The sequence below is a fragment of the Microcaecilia unicolor genome, chromosome 7 (assembly GCF_901765095.1).
Source record: "Microcaecilia unicolor chromosome 7, aMicUni1.1, whole genome shotgun sequence".
Classification (NCBI taxonomy): Eukaryota; Metazoa; Chordata; class Amphibia; order Gymnophiona; family Siphonopidae; genus Microcaecilia; species Microcaecilia unicolor.
This window is the reverse complement of record NC_044037.1, coordinates 308,141,027-308,158,629: the sequence shown is the minus strand read 5'-3', so window position 1 is coordinate 308,158,629 and position 17,603 is coordinate 308,141,027. Positions and strand designations below refer to the sequence as shown.

The 17,603-nt window shown below is 44.5% G+C and overlaps 1 protein-coding gene across 1 annotated transcript in view; it reads right to left on the bottom strand.

The window, feature by feature from the left end:
• Positions 1-983: 983 nt before the first annotated feature.
• The window catches only part of PTPRN (protein tyrosine phosphatase receptor type N), a 124,529-nt gene continuing 107,909 nt past the window's right edge, over positions 984-17,603 (bottom strand). The window contains exons 23-24 of the mRNA XM_030210892.1: positions 15,095-15,168; positions 984-4,509 (exon numbers count right to left, since the gene is read on the bottom strand). Of these exons, the coding sequence (XP_030066752.1) occupies positions 4,438-4,509; positions 15,095-15,168 (146 nt within the window). The 3' untranslated portion in view covers positions 984-4,437. The remainder of the gene's footprint in view (positions 4,510-15,094; positions 15,169-17,603) is intronic.

Below are 17,603 nucleotides of genomic sequence, written 5' to 3'. Positions count from 1 at the left end.
AGCAAATAATCAAAAAACTTCAGACAGCCCAGAACACTGCAGCTAGACTAATATTCGGCAAAACAAAATACAAAAGTGCTAACCCCCTATGAGAAAAGCTACACTGGCTCCCAATTAAAGAACGCATCATGTTCAAAATATGCTCCCTAGTTCACAAAATAATTCACGGAGAGGCACCAGCCTACATGTCAGACCTGATAGACCTACCACCCAGGAATGCTAAAAGAACATCCCGCACATTCCTTAATCTACACTTCTCCAACTGCAAAGGTCTAAAATACAAACTAATGCATGCGTCAAACTTTACCTACTTGAGCACACAATTATGGAACGAACTGCCGCGCAACTTAAGGATGATTCACGATCTAATCAACTTTCGTAAACTACTGAAGACCCATCTCTTTAATAAGGTGTACCAGAAAGATCAACAAATGTGAACTTACATCACTCCTCCACATACATTCAGGACTGTCTTATAATATCTGCTTATTATATTTCTTTTTTTCATTATCATGTTACCCAAGATTCTTCTGTAACACTAAATGTCTATTTTATAATATATTTCCACCATTCATGATGTATTGTAAGCCACATTGAGCCTGCAAAGAGGTGGGAAAATGTGGGATACAACAAATGCAATAAATAAATAAATAAATAATGCAGAGGCCTTTTCTAAAAACTCCACACAGAATTTTTTTAAAAAACTGAGTTTTAGTGCATTGGTTTAGAACATGTGGCTCCACAGCTTGTACTTGAAAGTGGTCTTTATACTAGCTCCAGGGAAGTGCAAATCTGCACATATACGCTATAAGGGCAATTCTGTAATCTGGTCACATCCATTGTACATGCAAATGTTTAGAATAGTAGCATATTCGCACAAACTGCCAGTATTCTGCAAATGCCTGCTTAATTTACATAGCACATATTTGCAAAAGGGGGGGGGGGGGGCGTACACAGGGAAGGAGCATGGACAGGGCTCCTACTTATGCACATAACGTACAGAATGCTGTAAGTTACGCTTGTCCTTGCCACATTTACATGTCTGCACTTCCACCAGTTCTATGGCTTTCATAAGCATGGGAGCCTAAATGTTTGGCGCACTGATACTGGGTTATGTTAGCGTTCCAAAATGGAATGTAGGCCCCTAGGTTTGTTATACAAGAGGCCCCTACTGCCCCTCCCCCCCAGACTGCCCAGTTACAGAATTGCCCCAGCAAAGCTCTGCCCTGGAAATGTTGGTAGGTGCACAGATATCCTTTCACAGTTTGGAGCTTTCAGGTATAGAGGTTGAAACGCTGGACTAACCCTTTCTTTGTGCTGTTTGTTTGGTGCTGTACATGTATAAATTTTGTTTTATCAATTACGGACGTTAGATTCATTAAATGATCAATGATTAGAAATTGTAGTTTAATAAATACTTGTAAACAAACAGTAGCCATGTTCTGCTTTACCTACAGACAACAGCTTATAAATTACCCCTTATACTACATGTTTAGTAAAGTACCTGAGGTCATGACAAAAGGATGTATAGACTAAACTGAGAAAATTTCCTTGCTGCAAAGCTGTATAAAGTAAGCCTGGCATGTTGTGCTGACGGGTGGGGCAGGAGAGCATCTGAACCCCAGAAGAGCAGGTGAAAGAAGAAGACAGACTAGCCAGAGAGAAAACCCAGCTGAAAAGCATTGGCCAAGGAAGAGAAGCTGTGGTATCAGCATATTGACGTTCATGACCATCAAACCAGCCCCACCAAGAGCTCCCTCTAGTGTTGGAACAGTAATAGCATCTGAGTAAAGAAGACCTGCAGCTTTTCTGCACAGTCAGGATGTTGCAGTAGTTTCAGCAGTGTACAAGGTTTTGACAGATAGTCGGCACTGGTGAACCTTTGTTTGTGAATGCATTTTCTAGTCTAAATACAAATCAAGTGGCATTATTTGGATGTGCACAGGCTTGTGTTCATGTCTCTGTCTTCCCTGTTCTCTACTGTTTCCGAATCCATACCTATCCAGTTGCATTTTCAAGATTGCTACATTGAATATGCTTGAGATAGATGTGCACAGACTGAGTCTCTGGTATATCCAAATGTGTCACATGCATATTCACTGTGGATAACTTGAAAACTGGACTGGGTAGGCATGCATCCAGGAGAAGGATGGGAATCATTATTCCACATCTTCTTCAACAGGTCTTCCCAAACTTGCCCAGCCAGTTGATCTCATACACAGTCACTGTGAATATTCTGTAAATTGGACTTGCTGTGGTGTCTCCAGGACAGGTTTCAGAGCAACACATGCTGTAGAGTAAGACTGCTAAAAGGCAGGGGGAAGGGAAGGTTGAAGCTGAGTAGGTATGGCAGTGGTCTTCACTCTCACAGTCCTCAAGGAACACAAACAGCTCAGGTTTACAGCAGTCAATGAATAAGCATTTAAGAAACCAGAATGCACATCTGTCTCATACATAATCATTAGAGAGAGTGCTTGAGAATTGGGAATAGACACTAAGGAGATACAATAATGCAAACGCTCATGTACTCGGAACTGAAGAAAACCAAAAGGGAGAAAGGACAAAGCCAAGGGCAGCAATACTGGCTTTATTACACTCTGTTAGAGTACAGGTGAGCTAGTAGATGGTCGAGCATGTTGTAAAAAGAAAGCTATAAAGGTAATAATAAATGGGCAGCAAAGACTCCAGTCCAGTCAATGGCAAAAAGAATAATAAAAACGCTCTTGTAGGCATTCTCTCCCGATTATGGGCAGATCTCCTTAATGCAAAGGGCAAATGATGAGATGACAACTCGGAGATATCTTTAGCTGAAGAGGTGAATATTGAGGCAGATCTCTGTAATGCAAATAGGAAGGACAAATGATGAGTAGAAAGATATCTGAGTTTGAGAGGTGAATAACTGGGTAGATTCCCTTAATGCAAGGGTAAATGATAAGATAACTCAGAAATACCCTTAGCTGGAGTGATGAATAACTGGGCAGATCTGCTTAATGCAAAGAGCAAACAAAAGTTGAGAAGACAACTCAGAGATGTCCTGAGCTAGAGCAGTGAATAGCTAGGCAGATCTCCTTAATGCAGAGAGCAAGGACAAATGATAAGAAGACAACTGGGAGATATCCTCAGCTGGAGGAGCAGTGAAAAGCTGGGCAGACCAGATGTAGTCTAGTAGTTACAGCAGCAGCTGAGAACCAGGTAAGCCAGTGTTCATATCCCACTGAGACTCCTTGTGACTTGCACAAGTCACTTAACCCTCCATTTCCTCAGCTAAAAATGCAGACTGTAAGCCCTCTGGAGCACCATTTTGGGTTTATGCTATATACTGATGTAGGTGTTTTATTCTCTTTTCATTGTATTTTAACTATGAAATGTGTTCATTGCTTTGTGTGGTCCATTATTGGTTCCCAGGAATACAGTCCATAAATAAACATTAAATGAAATGAAAAATAAATGCTTTCTGTACCAGGAACTTGCTTTACTACTACTGAAAAGGCCTCAAACTAAATCCCAAATAATTAAAAAATAAATTATCTGACAGAAAATAAGGATTCAGAGAGCTAAGACCAACTGACACATGGCAAGAGGAGGACCATGGATGGCAAAGAAGATGAGAATGCAATGCTCAGATTGACACCTTTCCCCTATATTAAACTGATTATTTCATAGAAAACTGCAGCCCTCGGCACAATGTCACATAGACTCTGCTCCCCACAAAAACCAGTACATCCTGAGTCCCCGACAGGGGTGGGGAGATGCTTGATCAAATGTTGCCGTAATACTGTCTCTGAAGTTCTGCAAAGATTGGGGTTTTAACTGAACTGCAAGCGGTGTGAGTGTTCTTAAATCATTCTGAGAGCCACTGAATCCTCCTAAATGTACTGAAATTTGTGCTATGGTTTAATAGGGCTCAGTATCCATGTGTGGCACATGTATGTGTATGCAAGCAATATAGGTATGTGTACATGGGTACCACCTGTAAGTACTTGTAAACATGAGCAGCAGAAAGAGAGCTTTAACATGCCATGTGCGAGTCTCCTGTCGTGCGAACTCACAGATGCCATGCGTGATATTGACATTCGCATTTTCAAAAGCAGAGGAAGCATGGGCAGTCCCAAGACTGCAGTCGTGTTGGCATTTGCCAGTATGTAAAGTGATGGTGAAGAGCCATAAGGAGGGAGGGAGAGAGACCCCAAAAGCATAGGACAGTGAGGGGCCAATGAGAGAAGGAGTGAAGTGGACCTATGCTCAGGCTAGAGAGAGTGAGAAGGGGTCTGGATTATTCTGTGTTAACACTCGATTGCATCCCAATGTGCCATGCTCTTCCCCAGCCTTAAATGTGGGTGCTGTAGAGACAGCTGGTGCCTGCCAAGACACCACAGGGTGAATGAAGCACAATGCCAGCAATATGTGGGCAAAGGATGGGAAGTGGGGGGCCAGGAATCACTGAGGCAATGCCTTCAAGATTGCATTCACTTCTTCAGCCACAGCTGTCAACGCAAACTCAAACTGATCCTGGAAAAACAAGGGAGAGAGGAGAAGCATAGAATTAATATCAACAAAAGCACAAAGGATACAGCTTAGAACAGGGAGACATACAGACAATGCTTTGACACCTACGGAACCAAGTTCCAATCCCACCAACACACTCTGAGTGACAAAGAGCTGAAGTCCTGGACCCTTGGAGCGGGTGTTCCTTAGACTATCATGAGTCTGCACAGCCCAGCGGTTATGTGCTTTCTGTGGCCACGTAAACTGAAGTTGCGGCCACTGAAAGAGTAGTAAGGGGGAAGCTGCAGCACTATGAGCTATCCTTTTTCCAGTGAGTGGGGAGTTGTAGCACTATGTTCTATCCATTGTACAGGTGAGTGGGGAGTTGCAGCACTATGTTCTATACTTTTTACAGTGAATGGGGAGTTGTAGCACTATGTTCTATTTATAGTGAGTGGGGTGTTATAGCACTATGTTCTATCCTTTTTATAGTGAGTGGGGAGTTGTAGCACTATGTTCTATCCATTTTACAGTGAGTGGGGAGTTGTAGCACTATGTTCTATCCTCTTTACAGTGAGGGGGAGCTGCAGCACTATTTTCTATCCTCTTTACAGTGAGGGGGAGCTGCAGCACTATTTTCTATCCCTTGTATAGTGAGTGGGGAGTTATAGCTCTATGTTCTATCCATTGTACAAGTGAGTGGGGAGTTGTAGCACTATGTTCTATTTATAGTGAGTGGGGTGTTATAGCACTATGTTCTATCCATTGTACAGTGAGTGGGGAATTATAGCACTATGTTCTATCCATTGTACAATGAGTGGGGAATTATAGCACTATGTTCTATCCATTGTACAATGAGTGGGAAGTTGTAGCACTATGTTCTATCCATTGTACAATGAGTGGGAAGTTGTAGCACTATGTTCTATCCATTGTACAATGAGTGGGAAGTTGTAGCACTATGTTCTATCCATTGTACAATGAGTGGGAAGTTGTAGCACTATGTTCTATCCATTGTACAAGTGAGTGGGGAGTTGCAGCACTATGTTCTATTCTTTTTACAGTGGCCTGGAGGTTGGTGAAGCTAGTGGAAACCAATGGTGGATCCTGTCTGGGGTCAAGTACCACTGATACATAATCTTGTAATTATTCACCTGGACATTGGCAGCAACTGCAGCACTGGCGAGTTCAGATTCTATAGCACCCCAGTCAGAAGACTCGTAAGCATCGCCCAGTTTACGTTCCCACCTCATGTAGTGTTGCAGAGCTGGTTTCAACAAGCCTCATGCATACCTATATAAGGCTGTCAAAAGATGTCTTGTAAATCTGCGTAACTTGACAATAAGCAAAGTGGTGGTCCTCAGAAAGCTGAAACTCCCACACCAGGGTATCAAAGGACACAAACTTATCATCCACAAATTGTTCCAACTGAGCCAGCCCTCTAGCTTCCAGATCTTAAACACCCCGGAGGTCAGCCCAGGGGGAAACAACTTGTTATGCCTAATAGGAGTAAACCTGGAGATCGGAAAATCCTTGTGCCCAAAGAATCTCATATCCTCAGTGTATGTAAAGTGGGAGGACTAACAGAGACCTCCAATACTCAACTTCTTCTAGGCAACCACATAAGGGAACACAAGGGAACTGCACCTGCCAACTCCTGCTCCAGCCCTATCCACAATTTGTAAGGATGGTTCTAAAACCATCCTACAGCCGTTCAAGCTTGGGCTGCGTTATAGTACAATCTCTTATGTGGAACACACAGCCCTGCCAATTCCCTATCTCTAAATAGGATCTTTTGAGTAAACCGAGATTTCTGACCCCCCCCCCCCCCCCCCCCCGATAAATTTTAAAAGAAGGTCCTGCAATGTGTCCAGGCAGGACCTGGATCAGGTAAAAAAAAGCAGAGTGTTATGTTCATTTTGACAGTGATGATTCATTCATGAAAGATTTATTTCCCATCACCTCTGAAGGCCATCCTCAACTGCCCTAAGCAACCTGACATAGAGTCAAAGAATTCATTCCAGGAAACTGTTAGCCAGACCCCCAAGTAACACAGGGAGCCAGCCACCTACCTAAAAGAAAAGGAGAACCACAACCCAGTAACCACAGAAGCCGATAAAGAAACATTAAAGGCTTTGGTCTTCCTCACGTTAACCTTAAAACTGGAACCTAGAGAGAAAGAATCCATCTCTGCTATCAAATTGGGAAGGGATACTATTAGGTTGGTTAATGTAACCAAAACATCGTCAGCAAATAAGCTGATCTTGTATTCACGATGCCCTATACAAATACCACCCACATCAGGATTCATCCAAATTGCAGCCACAAAGGGTTCCACTGTCAAAGCAAAAAACCAGGGGCGAAAAGGGGCATTCTTAGAGGCAGATGGTCAGAGTGGCCACTGGCCCCAGACTGAAGAGGACAATGGGAAAACCACCGTCATCAAAACACAGCAGAACCACAAAAATACAGACACCAAGCCAAATGCAAAGCGGAGATAAGGAGGGCAAAAAAGGACTTTGAGAAGAAATTAGCGTTGGAAGCAAAAATACATAGTAAAAATTTTTTTAGATACATTAAAAGCAGGAAACCGGCCAAAGAGTCGGTTGGGCCGCTGGACGAAAATGGTGTTAAAGGAGCGACCAAGGAGGACAAAGCCGTAGCGGAGAAATTAAATGAATTCTTTGCTTCGGTCTTCACCGAGGAGGATTTGGGGGGGACACCGGTGCCGGAAAGAATATTTGAAGCAGGGGAATCGGAGAAACTAAACAAATTCTCTGTAACCTTGGAGGATGTAATGGGTCAGTTCAGCAAGCTGAAGAGTAGTAAATCACCGGGACCTGATGGTATTCATCCCAGAGTATTAATAGAACTAAAAAATGAACTTGCGGAGCTACTGTTAGAAATATGCAATCTGTCCCTAAAATCGAGTGTAGTACCGGAAGACTGGAGGGTAGCCAATGTTACTCCGATTTTTAAGAAGGGTTCCAGAGGAGATCCGGGAAATTATAGACCGGTGAGTCTGACGTCGGTGCCGGGCAAGATGGTGGAGGCTATTATTAAGAATAAAATTGCAGAGCATATACAAAAACATGGACTGATGAGACAAAGTCAGCACGGATTTAGTGAAGGGAAGTCTTGCCTCACCAATCTAATGCATTTTTTTGAGGGGGTAAGCAAACATGTGGACAATGGGGAGCCGGTTGATATTGTATATCTGGATTTTCAGAAGGCGTTTGACAAAGTGCCACACAAAAGACTCCTGAAGAAATTGCAGAGTCATGGAATCGGAGGTAGGGTATTATTATGGATTAAGAACTGGTTGAAAGATAGGAAGCAGAGAGTAGGATTGCGTGGCCAGTATTCTCAGTGGAGGAGGGTAGTTAGTGGGGTCCCGCAGGGGTCTGTGCTGGGTCCATTGCTTTTTAATGTATTTATAAATGACCTAGAGATGGGAATAACTAGTGAGGTAATTAAATTCGCCGATGACACAAAATTATTCAGGGTCGTCAAGTCGCAGGAGGAATGTGAACGATTACAGGAGGACCTTGCGAGACTGGGAGAATGGGCGTGCAAGTGGCAGATGAAGTTCAATGTTGACAAGTGCAAAGTGATGCATGTGGGTAAGAGGAACCCGAATTATAGCTACGTCTTGCAAGGTTCCGCGTTAGGAGTTACGGATCAAGAAAGGGATCTGGGTGTCGTCGTCGATGATACGCTGAAACCTTCTGCTCAGTGTGCTGCTGCGGCTAGGAAAGCGAATAGAATGTTGGGTGTTATTAGGAAGGGTATGGAGTCCAGGTGTGCGGATGTTATAATGCCGTTGTATCGCTCCATGGTGCGACCGCACCTGGAGTATTGTGTTCAGTACTGGTCTCCGTATCTCAAAAAAGATATAGTAGAATTTGAAAAGGTACAGCGAAGGGCGACGAAAATGATAGTGGGGATGGGACGACTTTCCTATGAAGAGAGGCTGAGAAGGCTAGGGCTTTTCAGCTTGGAGAAGAGACGGCTGAGGGGAGATATGATAGAAGTGTATAAAATAATGAGTGGAATGGATCGGGTGGATGTGAAGCGACTGTTCACGCTATCCAAAAATACTAGGACTAGAGGGCATGAGTTGAAGCTACAGTGTGGTAAATTTAAAACGAATCGGAGAAAAGTTTTCTTCACCCAACGTGTAATTAGACTCTGGAATTCGTTGCCGGAGAACGTGGTACGGGCGGTTAGCTTGACGGAGTTTAAAAAGGGGTTAGATAGATTCCTAAAGGACAAGTCCATAGACCGCTATTAAATGGACTTGGAAAAATTCCGCATTTTTAGGTATAACTTGTCTGGAATGTTTTTACGTTTGGGGAGCGTGCCAGGTGCCCTTGACCTGGATTGGCCACTGTCGGTGACAGGATGCTGGGCTAGATGGACCTTTGGTCTTTCCCAGTATGGCACTACTTATGTACTTATGTACAAGTTAAATCATACTAAGCCAGTAACAAGAGTCAGGGCTGTGGAGAGTCTCAAGAAGGTCTTCTCCATTTATGAGAGACTCAGGTCCAAGTGGCCCCTCTTCACCTGACTGCTCCCCGTTGGAGGCTCAGGCCGCTCCGAAGTCATGAGTGCAGCCTCGTTCAAAAGCTTCCATGCCTCATCTGGTATTTTAAGTTTATGCAGGTTGCCCTTGAGGGGAAAACAAAGCGCCAGTGGGAAATACCATCTATACGTCACATCTTTTGTAGCACCTCCAGAACTGGCTTGAACTCTCTATGCCGAATAAGCGTGTAAGTGGACAGATTGTGAAAAATTACAAGAGGACCTTACGAGACTGGGAGACTGGGCGGCTAAATGGCAGATGATGTTTAATGTGAGCAAGTGCAAGGTGATGCATGTGGGAAAAAAGAACCCGAATTATAGCTACGTCATGCAAGGTTCCACGTTAGGAGTTACGGACCAAGAAAGGGATCTGGGTGTCGTCGTCGATAACACACTGAAACCTTCTGCTCAGTGTGCTGCTGCGGCTAAGAAAGCGAATAGAATGTTGGGTATTATTAGGAAAGGTATGGAAAACAGGTGTGAGGATGTTATAATGCCGTTGTATCGCTCCATGGTGCGACCGCACCTTGAGTATTGTGTTCAATTCTGGTCGCCACATCTCAAGAAAGATATAGTAGAATTGGAAAAGGTGCAGCGAAGGGCGACTAAAATGATAGCGGGGATGGGACGACTTCCCTATGAAGAAAGACTAAGGAGGCTAGGGCTATACAGCTTGGAGAAGAGACGGCTGAGGGGAGACATGATAGAGGTATATAAAATAATGAGTGGAGTGGAACAGGTGGATGTGAAGCTTCTGTTCACACTTTCCAAAAATACTAGGACTAGGGGGCATGCGATGAAACTACAGTGTAGTAAATTTAAAACAAATCGGAGAAAATTTTTCTTCACCCAACGTGTAATTAAACTCTGGAATTCGTTGCCGGAGAAAGTGGTGAAGGCGGTTAGCTTAGCAGAGTTTAAAAAGGGGTTGGACGGTTTCCTAAAGGACAAGTCCATAAACCGCTACTAAACGGACTTGGAAAGATCCAAGAGTCCAGGAATAACATGTGTGGAATGTTTGTACGTTTGGGAAGCTTGCCAGGTGCCCTTGGCCTGGATTGGCCGCTGTCGTGGACAGGATGCTGGGCTCGATGGACCCTTGGTCTTTTCCCAGTGTGGCATTACTTATGTACTTATGATAAAGTTGTATTGTTTGTCCATTAAACTGGAGCTCCCCACCTGTGTGCGCCTTATTTGTGCATTTGGAAAAGTGGAAGATAATTCTCTAGATTTGTTAGGTGGGGGCTGCTTGACAGCGTGGTGGGCCCTCTCCAGCTCCAAGTTGGTCCTTTGATCCTCAGCCCCAAGCAATTGCTTGCAAAATAGTTTGTACAATTTGTGCCATATTTTCTTCTGCTCCACCATTTGGGACACCTCTAATTCACAAATTATTATGCCTGCAGTGATTTTCTAAGTCATCCAGCTTATATAAAAGCTCAGTGTGCTGTGCCACAAACTCATCATGTTTGCCCTGCACCTCCAATATTGCCTCAGTGTGTTCATCCATTTGCATTTCAAGGCTCTCCCCATGCACATCCATTTCACGCACATCCCGACTTAGGGAGTCAAGCTTGGTGGAAATATCCTCCTGCTCAGCATGAAAGTCAGACTTGAGGTCCTGAACAGATTCCGAAGCTCAGACAAAACCTCATGGGTGTCCCGTCTCCGTTTCTCAGTTTCACTGCCTGAACCTTCCAGCAACTCGGAGTCCACACAGTGTTCAGGGATACCAGCTGTGAGTGGATCATAGTGGTTGTTCGGCGAAACTGACAAAAACCCTCCTTCACCAAGGAGCCCTCACATTTCTGCTACATTAAGATTGCCAAGATTCAGCAAGAAAATTGCTGCAATGGTGGGGAATTGCCTCTGTAAAACACCATGAAAGGCAGGCGCTTGGACTCAGGCATCCATGCTGGTGGCTGACGTCAATTCTCTCTAACAATAACCTAATTTTTGACTCCTTCCTAGAAAGCATTGCCACTGTATAGTTGTCTGTGCCAAGCAACCTACCTGTTGGAAAGAAGCTCACTCTCTTCCAACAGAGATGGCCTCTCATAACCTGACTGTTGAGTGCTACATAGTATTCAGCATTTGTACACTCCACGTTGGCATAACCACTTCCTGACCATCATCAAGTAAGTCTCGTTTCAACTACCTCCAAATGAAACTATCTCAAGAGGAGCTCTCAGCTCGCCTCCAGCAGAATGCAACAGAAACAGTTCCTCCGCTGGACAGGGGTTGAGTTTCTAGTCTGGATATTTTCTCATCCCAAAAAAGATGGGGGGGGGGGGGGGGGGGGGGGGGGGGGGGAGTATGTCCAATTCTCAATCTATGAGACTTCAACTACTCAAAAAAAAATTTATTCTCCCTGCACACAGAAAGTTCCTCTATTTTTGCTGTGGAACGCTATACTATCAATACAAAGTCTTACCATTTGGCTTGGCCTCAGCTCCTCAAGTCTTCATAAAGTGTCTGTTAGTAGTAGCTGCAGCACTTCACAAATGGGGCATAAATGTCTTCTCCTACCTGGATGACTGATTAATCAAGGCAGCCTCCCGAGATTCGGCAAGCACCTTCATTCATCCCATCATATAGCTCCTAGAACTCAGATTTGTGGTCAGTTACCTGAAAGCACACCTTCAACCAGTTCAGACCTTAGAGCTCATAGGGGCTCTCATTGAAACTACTTAGGGCAGGGCTATCCTTCCTCATCTGAGGGCAAACAACATACTACATCTTACCACTCAAGTGTTCAACTCCACCTAAGTATCTGCTCATGAGATGCTCTGCCTACTCGGTCACACGGTTTCAACAGTCCATATAACACCAGTGGACACACTCCTCTCAGTGGTCCCAAGCCAAGGGGTTATTATCAGCTTTCGTTCAGATCACTCCACAGCTATGCCACTCTACAGTGGTGGATGGTGTCTCAAAATCTTACCCGGGGCCTTCCATTCTAGCCTTTTCCACATCACAAAGTCCTCACCACAGAGGCCTCAATGATAGGTTGGAGAGAACACCTAGATAGTCTCCACACACAGGGTTCTTGGTCCCCACAGGAGAAAAGACATACCAACGTCTGGAACTGCGAGCTGTTTAGAACACTTTCAAAACCTTCCAGGAGCATATCGTTGACCAGGTAATACTACTCTGCATGGATAACGAGGTGGCAGTAAATTATCTCAACAAACAGGGAGGAACAGGATCTTACCAACCTCTGTCACCAAGCAATCCAAGGTATGGACTTGGGCAGCTTCTCAAAACATCTTTATAAGAGCTGTTTACCTAGCCAGCAAACTGAATGCTGTAGCGGATAAATTGAGCAAGGTTCTTCAACTTCAAAAATGGTCTCTCATCACTTCTGTAGGTTGTTGAATATTCCAGCAGTGGGAGATCCCAGCAATAGACCTCTTTGCTTCTCCTCAGAACAAACTTTCTTGCTTTTGTTCTCGTCTGTATGCTCCCAACTGTACAGCCCAGATGCCTTCTTACTTCACTGGGGAACAGACCTTCTATATGCTTTTAACCCCACTACCTCTCATGGGGAGAACTCTTCTCAAACTGCATTGAGACCAAGAGACCAAGGCTCCTTACTGGCCATGTCAAATCTGGTTCCCTCTTCTAGAATTATCATCCAAGGAACCATTGAAGTTGGATCCTTTTCCATCCCTAATAACACAGAACCAAGGGTCCCTCCTTCATCCAGACCCTCGCTCTCTAACCTTGATGGCTTGATTCCTGATGATGTAATTTACGTTCCTTAAATCTCCCTGATGCAATATCTAGGATACTCCTAGGCTCTAGGAAACCTTCCACATGAAAATGTTACTGCTTAAACTGGAAAAGATTTTCTCTCTGGAGTGCAGCCAGAGCACTCGAGCCTACTACAAGCTCTTTACCTAAATTTAATGGAGTACCTCCTCAACCTCTCGGATTCTGGCCTCAAAACTAACTCAGTGAGAGTACATTTGAGTGCTAGCAGTGCTTTTCATTCTAAAGCACATTTTTTCAATTAGTTTTTAATTGATTTGATTGGCTAATTATTCTATGCATAAGTTTGTCTTTGTAAAGTATTATGTATGTTTTATTTTTATTTTTTTTATTTATGTTGATTTATATACCGTGTCTTGTTGCAACTGCAAAACAGAACGGTTTACATATATATAAAAAATTGGTATATACAAATAAACAAACATAGGAATTCCATTCGTGACAGGAAAGCACAGCAATCAAGATAGACTACATAATAAATCAATACAAATTAAAAATCTAGTATACAATTAAGCTATCCCATTTTTCTTTGTCTTTTTGACCTTATCTCATTATGCCAAGTTCTGTTCTACATAGCTTATAAAGAGAAAGGTTTTCAGAAGTTTTCGGTAATGGAGATAAGATTTCTCTAGTCTGATCTCCTTTGGAAGGCTATTCCAAAGAGAGGGTGACAGGTAGAAAAAAGCCGATCTCCGTGTAGATTCCCACCTAGCCTTAGTAAGAGGGGGAATGACTAACCTGTTATCTGTTAGGGATCTGAGAGTTCGCATAGCGGTGTAGGGGATTGTTAAATTCGACAAGTAGCTGGGGTTTAATGTGTGAAAGGCTTTGTGTGTAAGGACAAGAGCCTTAAACTTTATTCTTGCTTCAACCGGGAGCCAGTGCAGATGATGCAATAAAGGTGTTGCTCGATCATCCCTCCGGGCCCTACAGATCATACGTGCTGCTGTATTTTGAATTCTTTGTAATCGCTTTAAATTTGCTTGGGTAATCCCTGCATATATAATGTTACAATAGTCTAAACGTGAAGTAATATATGCAGATGTCAGCGTTTTGAGAGAGCCCTTACTTATTGAATTTCTGACTGACCGAAGCCGTCTCAGATGAAAGAAAGATTTTTTCACTACATCGGATACTTGTTCCTCAAAGGTCAATGCGGAATCAATAATGACCCCGAGATATCTAAAAGACTTAACTGTTGGAATATTCTGACCAAATAGCACAGGTACTACAGAGGGATATGTGCCTTGCCCTACTATCCAAGATGTTGTAGTCTTATCCGGGTTCAGTACCAGCTGATGTGTAGTTAACCAGTCTGCTACTCTATCCAAGCATACTTGAATGGGTGTAAGATCTATGTTCAATGGTCTAACATAATGGATAAGCAAAAAATCATCTGCATATGAGTAAAAACTTATACCCATTGTTTGAATGAGGAGCGCCAGGGGACTGATGAATAGGTTGAATAAAATGGGATAAACATAAAGGAATCCTGTGCAGAAGGAAGGGATCCTCAGGAGCTTAGCCTAGAATGGGTAGCACAGCTGGTGGTTGGGAGGCGGGGCTAGTGCTGGGCAGACTTATACGGTCTGTGCTGGGGCTGGTGGTTGGGAGGCGGGACTAGTGCTGGGCAGACTTATAAGGTCTGTGCGGGGCTGGTGGTTGGGCGGCGGGGATAGTGCTGGGCAGACTTATACGGTCTGTGCCAGAGCTGGTGGTGGGAGGTGGGACTGGTAGTTGGGAGGCGGGGATAGTGCTGGGCAGACATAGGGTCTGTGCCAGAGCTGGTGGTGGGAGGCGGGGTTGGTGGTTGGGAGGCGGGGATAGGGCTGGCCAGACTTATACGGTCTGTGCCGGGGCTGGTGGTTGGGCGGCGGGGATAGTGCTGGGCAGACTTATACAGTCTGTGCCAGAGCTGGTGGTTGGGAGGCGGGGTTGGTGGTTGGGAGGTGGGGATAGGGCTGGCCAGACTTATAGGGTCTGTGCACTGAAGAGGACAGTACAAATAAAAAAGTAGCACATATGAATTTATCTTCTTGGGCAGACTGGATGGACCGTGCAGGTCTTTTTCTGCCGTCATCTACTATGTTACTATGTTATGTATGAAGTAATGCAGTCTGAGACCTGCAGCTCTGATTTCAATGGGGAGACTCAGGAACTCCAGTGAAGTAAATTGAAAACCAGGCCTGGCCATAAAGTCTTCCTCCTGAACTGGGTAACTTGGCAACTCTGCAGAGCTTATGAAGCACTTTACCTTTGTACAAACCATTCCAGGCCTTTGGTCTCGGATGTGCTCCAGGGTGGCAGCAATATCAATTTCCTTCACTCCTGCAACAATGATAAAAATATTGTAAAGGTGACTGGAAAGGCAGACACACAGTCCCGAGATACAGAAAGCAATACGTGGTAACAGAGTAGATGACGGCAGATAAACGTCTGCATGGTTCATCCAGTGTGCCCAACAAGACAGCTTTCAGTTTGTAAGTCACTGCTGAAAAGGACACTAATGGGCTCATTTTCGAAAGAGAAGGGCACCTATATTTCGACACAAATCGGGAGATGGGCGTCCTTCTCCCAGGGTCGCCCAAATTGGCATAATCGAAAGCCGATTTTGGGCGTCCTCAACTGCTTTCCATCGTGGGGACGACCAAAGTTCCCGGGGGCATGTCGGAAGCATAGAGAAGGCGGGACTGGGGCGTGCTTAACACATGGGCGTCCTCAGCTGATAATGGAAAAAAGAAGGGCGTCCCAGTCGAGCACTTGGCCGACTTTACTTGGTCCATTTTTTCTTGCGAGCAAGCCTCAAAAAGGTGACCGAACTGACCAGATGACCACCGGAGGGAATTGGGGATGACCTCCCCTTACTCCCCAAGTGGTCACTAACCCCCTACCACCCTTTAAAAAAAAAACTTTACAAATATTTTTTGCCAGCCTCAAATGTCATACACAGCTCCATGACAGCAGTATGCAGGTCCCTGGAGCAGTTTTAGTGGGTGCAGTGCACTTCAGGCAGGCGGACCCAGGCCCATCCCCCTCCCTACCTGTTACACTTGTGGTGGTAAATGTGAGCCCTTCAAAACCCACCAGAAACCCACTGTACCCACATGTAGCTGCCCCTCTTCACCCCCTTAGGGCTAAGGTTGTGTTGTACAGTTGTGGGTAGTGGGTTTTGGGGGGCTCAGCACACAAGGTAAGGGAGGTATACACCTGGGAGCACTTTGTGAAGTCCACTGCAGTGCCCCCTAGGGTGCCCGGTGGGTGTCCTGGAATGTGAGGGGGACCAGTGCACTACGAATGCTGGCTCCTCCCACGGCCAAAGGGCTTGCATTTGGTCGTTTCTGAGATGGACATCCTCGGTTTCCATTATCGCCGAAAAACGGGGATGACCATCTCTAAGGTCGACCTAAATTTCGCAATTTGGGCGTCCCCAACCGTATTATCGATAATACGGGTTTCCCTGCCCCTTTGTCGGGACGTCCTGCGAGGATGTCCTCAGGAAAACTTGGGCGCCACGTTCGATTATGCCCCTCTAAATCTTTTTTTTTTTTAATGTCTGATGTTATATGTAGAATATGCCCTCAAATATGTGTATATGTTCATGGGGAGAAGGGGTTACAGGTAGTCCGTAGGAGGTGCCAGCTTTTACTCATTTAGCAGTAAAAGTCAGCTGCTAAACCAATAATTTATCTGTTTAAGTTAGGCTGGTGAAGTAGCAAATGGATCAGACACAAACACACAGTGGCCAGTAGCACAGTAGGAGCCATCATGTTTCCCAAGATAGAGGGGCTGGGGAATGGGTCCTGTTTGGTGAGAGAGATGCTGTTTGGGCTTACCAGTTCCTCTGCAGTGCTAAGTGCTACGTTTGGTGCCCTTTTGGGGTTAAGTGCATACGTCTTGAATACTTCTTAGGCATTTTTCTTGCCAAAACACTGCAGTCTTGGGTTATCTGTATTTAGAAGTACCTATGTACACTAAGTTTTGTGCATTCTTTGGAACATTGTATATACAATTGGATATTGAAGAATTTTTGTTAATAAATTGAACCATTTTGTGACATACTGGCTTGTGGTGTTTGGCTACTTCCGTTCCTTTTCTTTGCTCTTTTTATGGGAGGATTCTTCCTCATTTTTTGTCAGCCATACTGTTGGCATGGTTGAAAATATCTGAGAAAATCCTGTCAACCTTTAATAAACCCTGATTGTGAAGGATGAGGCGATGGTGCAGGGAGGAGGGTTTTAGGTTTGTAAGGAACTGGGCAACATTCTGGGGAAGGGGAAGCCTATTCTGGAAGGATGGGCTCCACCTTAACCAGGGTGGAACCAGGCTGCTGGCATCGGCATTTAAAAAGGAGATACAGCAGCTCTTAAACTAGAACCTGGGGAAGGCCGGCAGTCATTCAAAAATGCATGGTTCAGAACAAGGTATCTTTCAAAGATATCGCCAAAACAGGGAAGATAGGGTATCCCGATAGTGAGGTTGCAAAAGAGACCATGATGGATCAGGTGTTCCTCAGGGGTCTGTGCTGGGACCACTGCTTTTTAACATATTTATAAATGATCTAGAGATGGGAGTAACTAGTGAGGTAATTAAATTTGCTGACGACACAAAGTTATTCAAGGTTGTTAAATCGCAAGAGGATTGTGAAAAATTACAAGAGGACCTTACAAGACTGGGCATCTAAATGGCAGATGATGTTTAATGTGAGAAAGTGCAAAGTGATTCACGTGGGAAAGAGGAACCCGAATTATAGCTACGTCATGCAA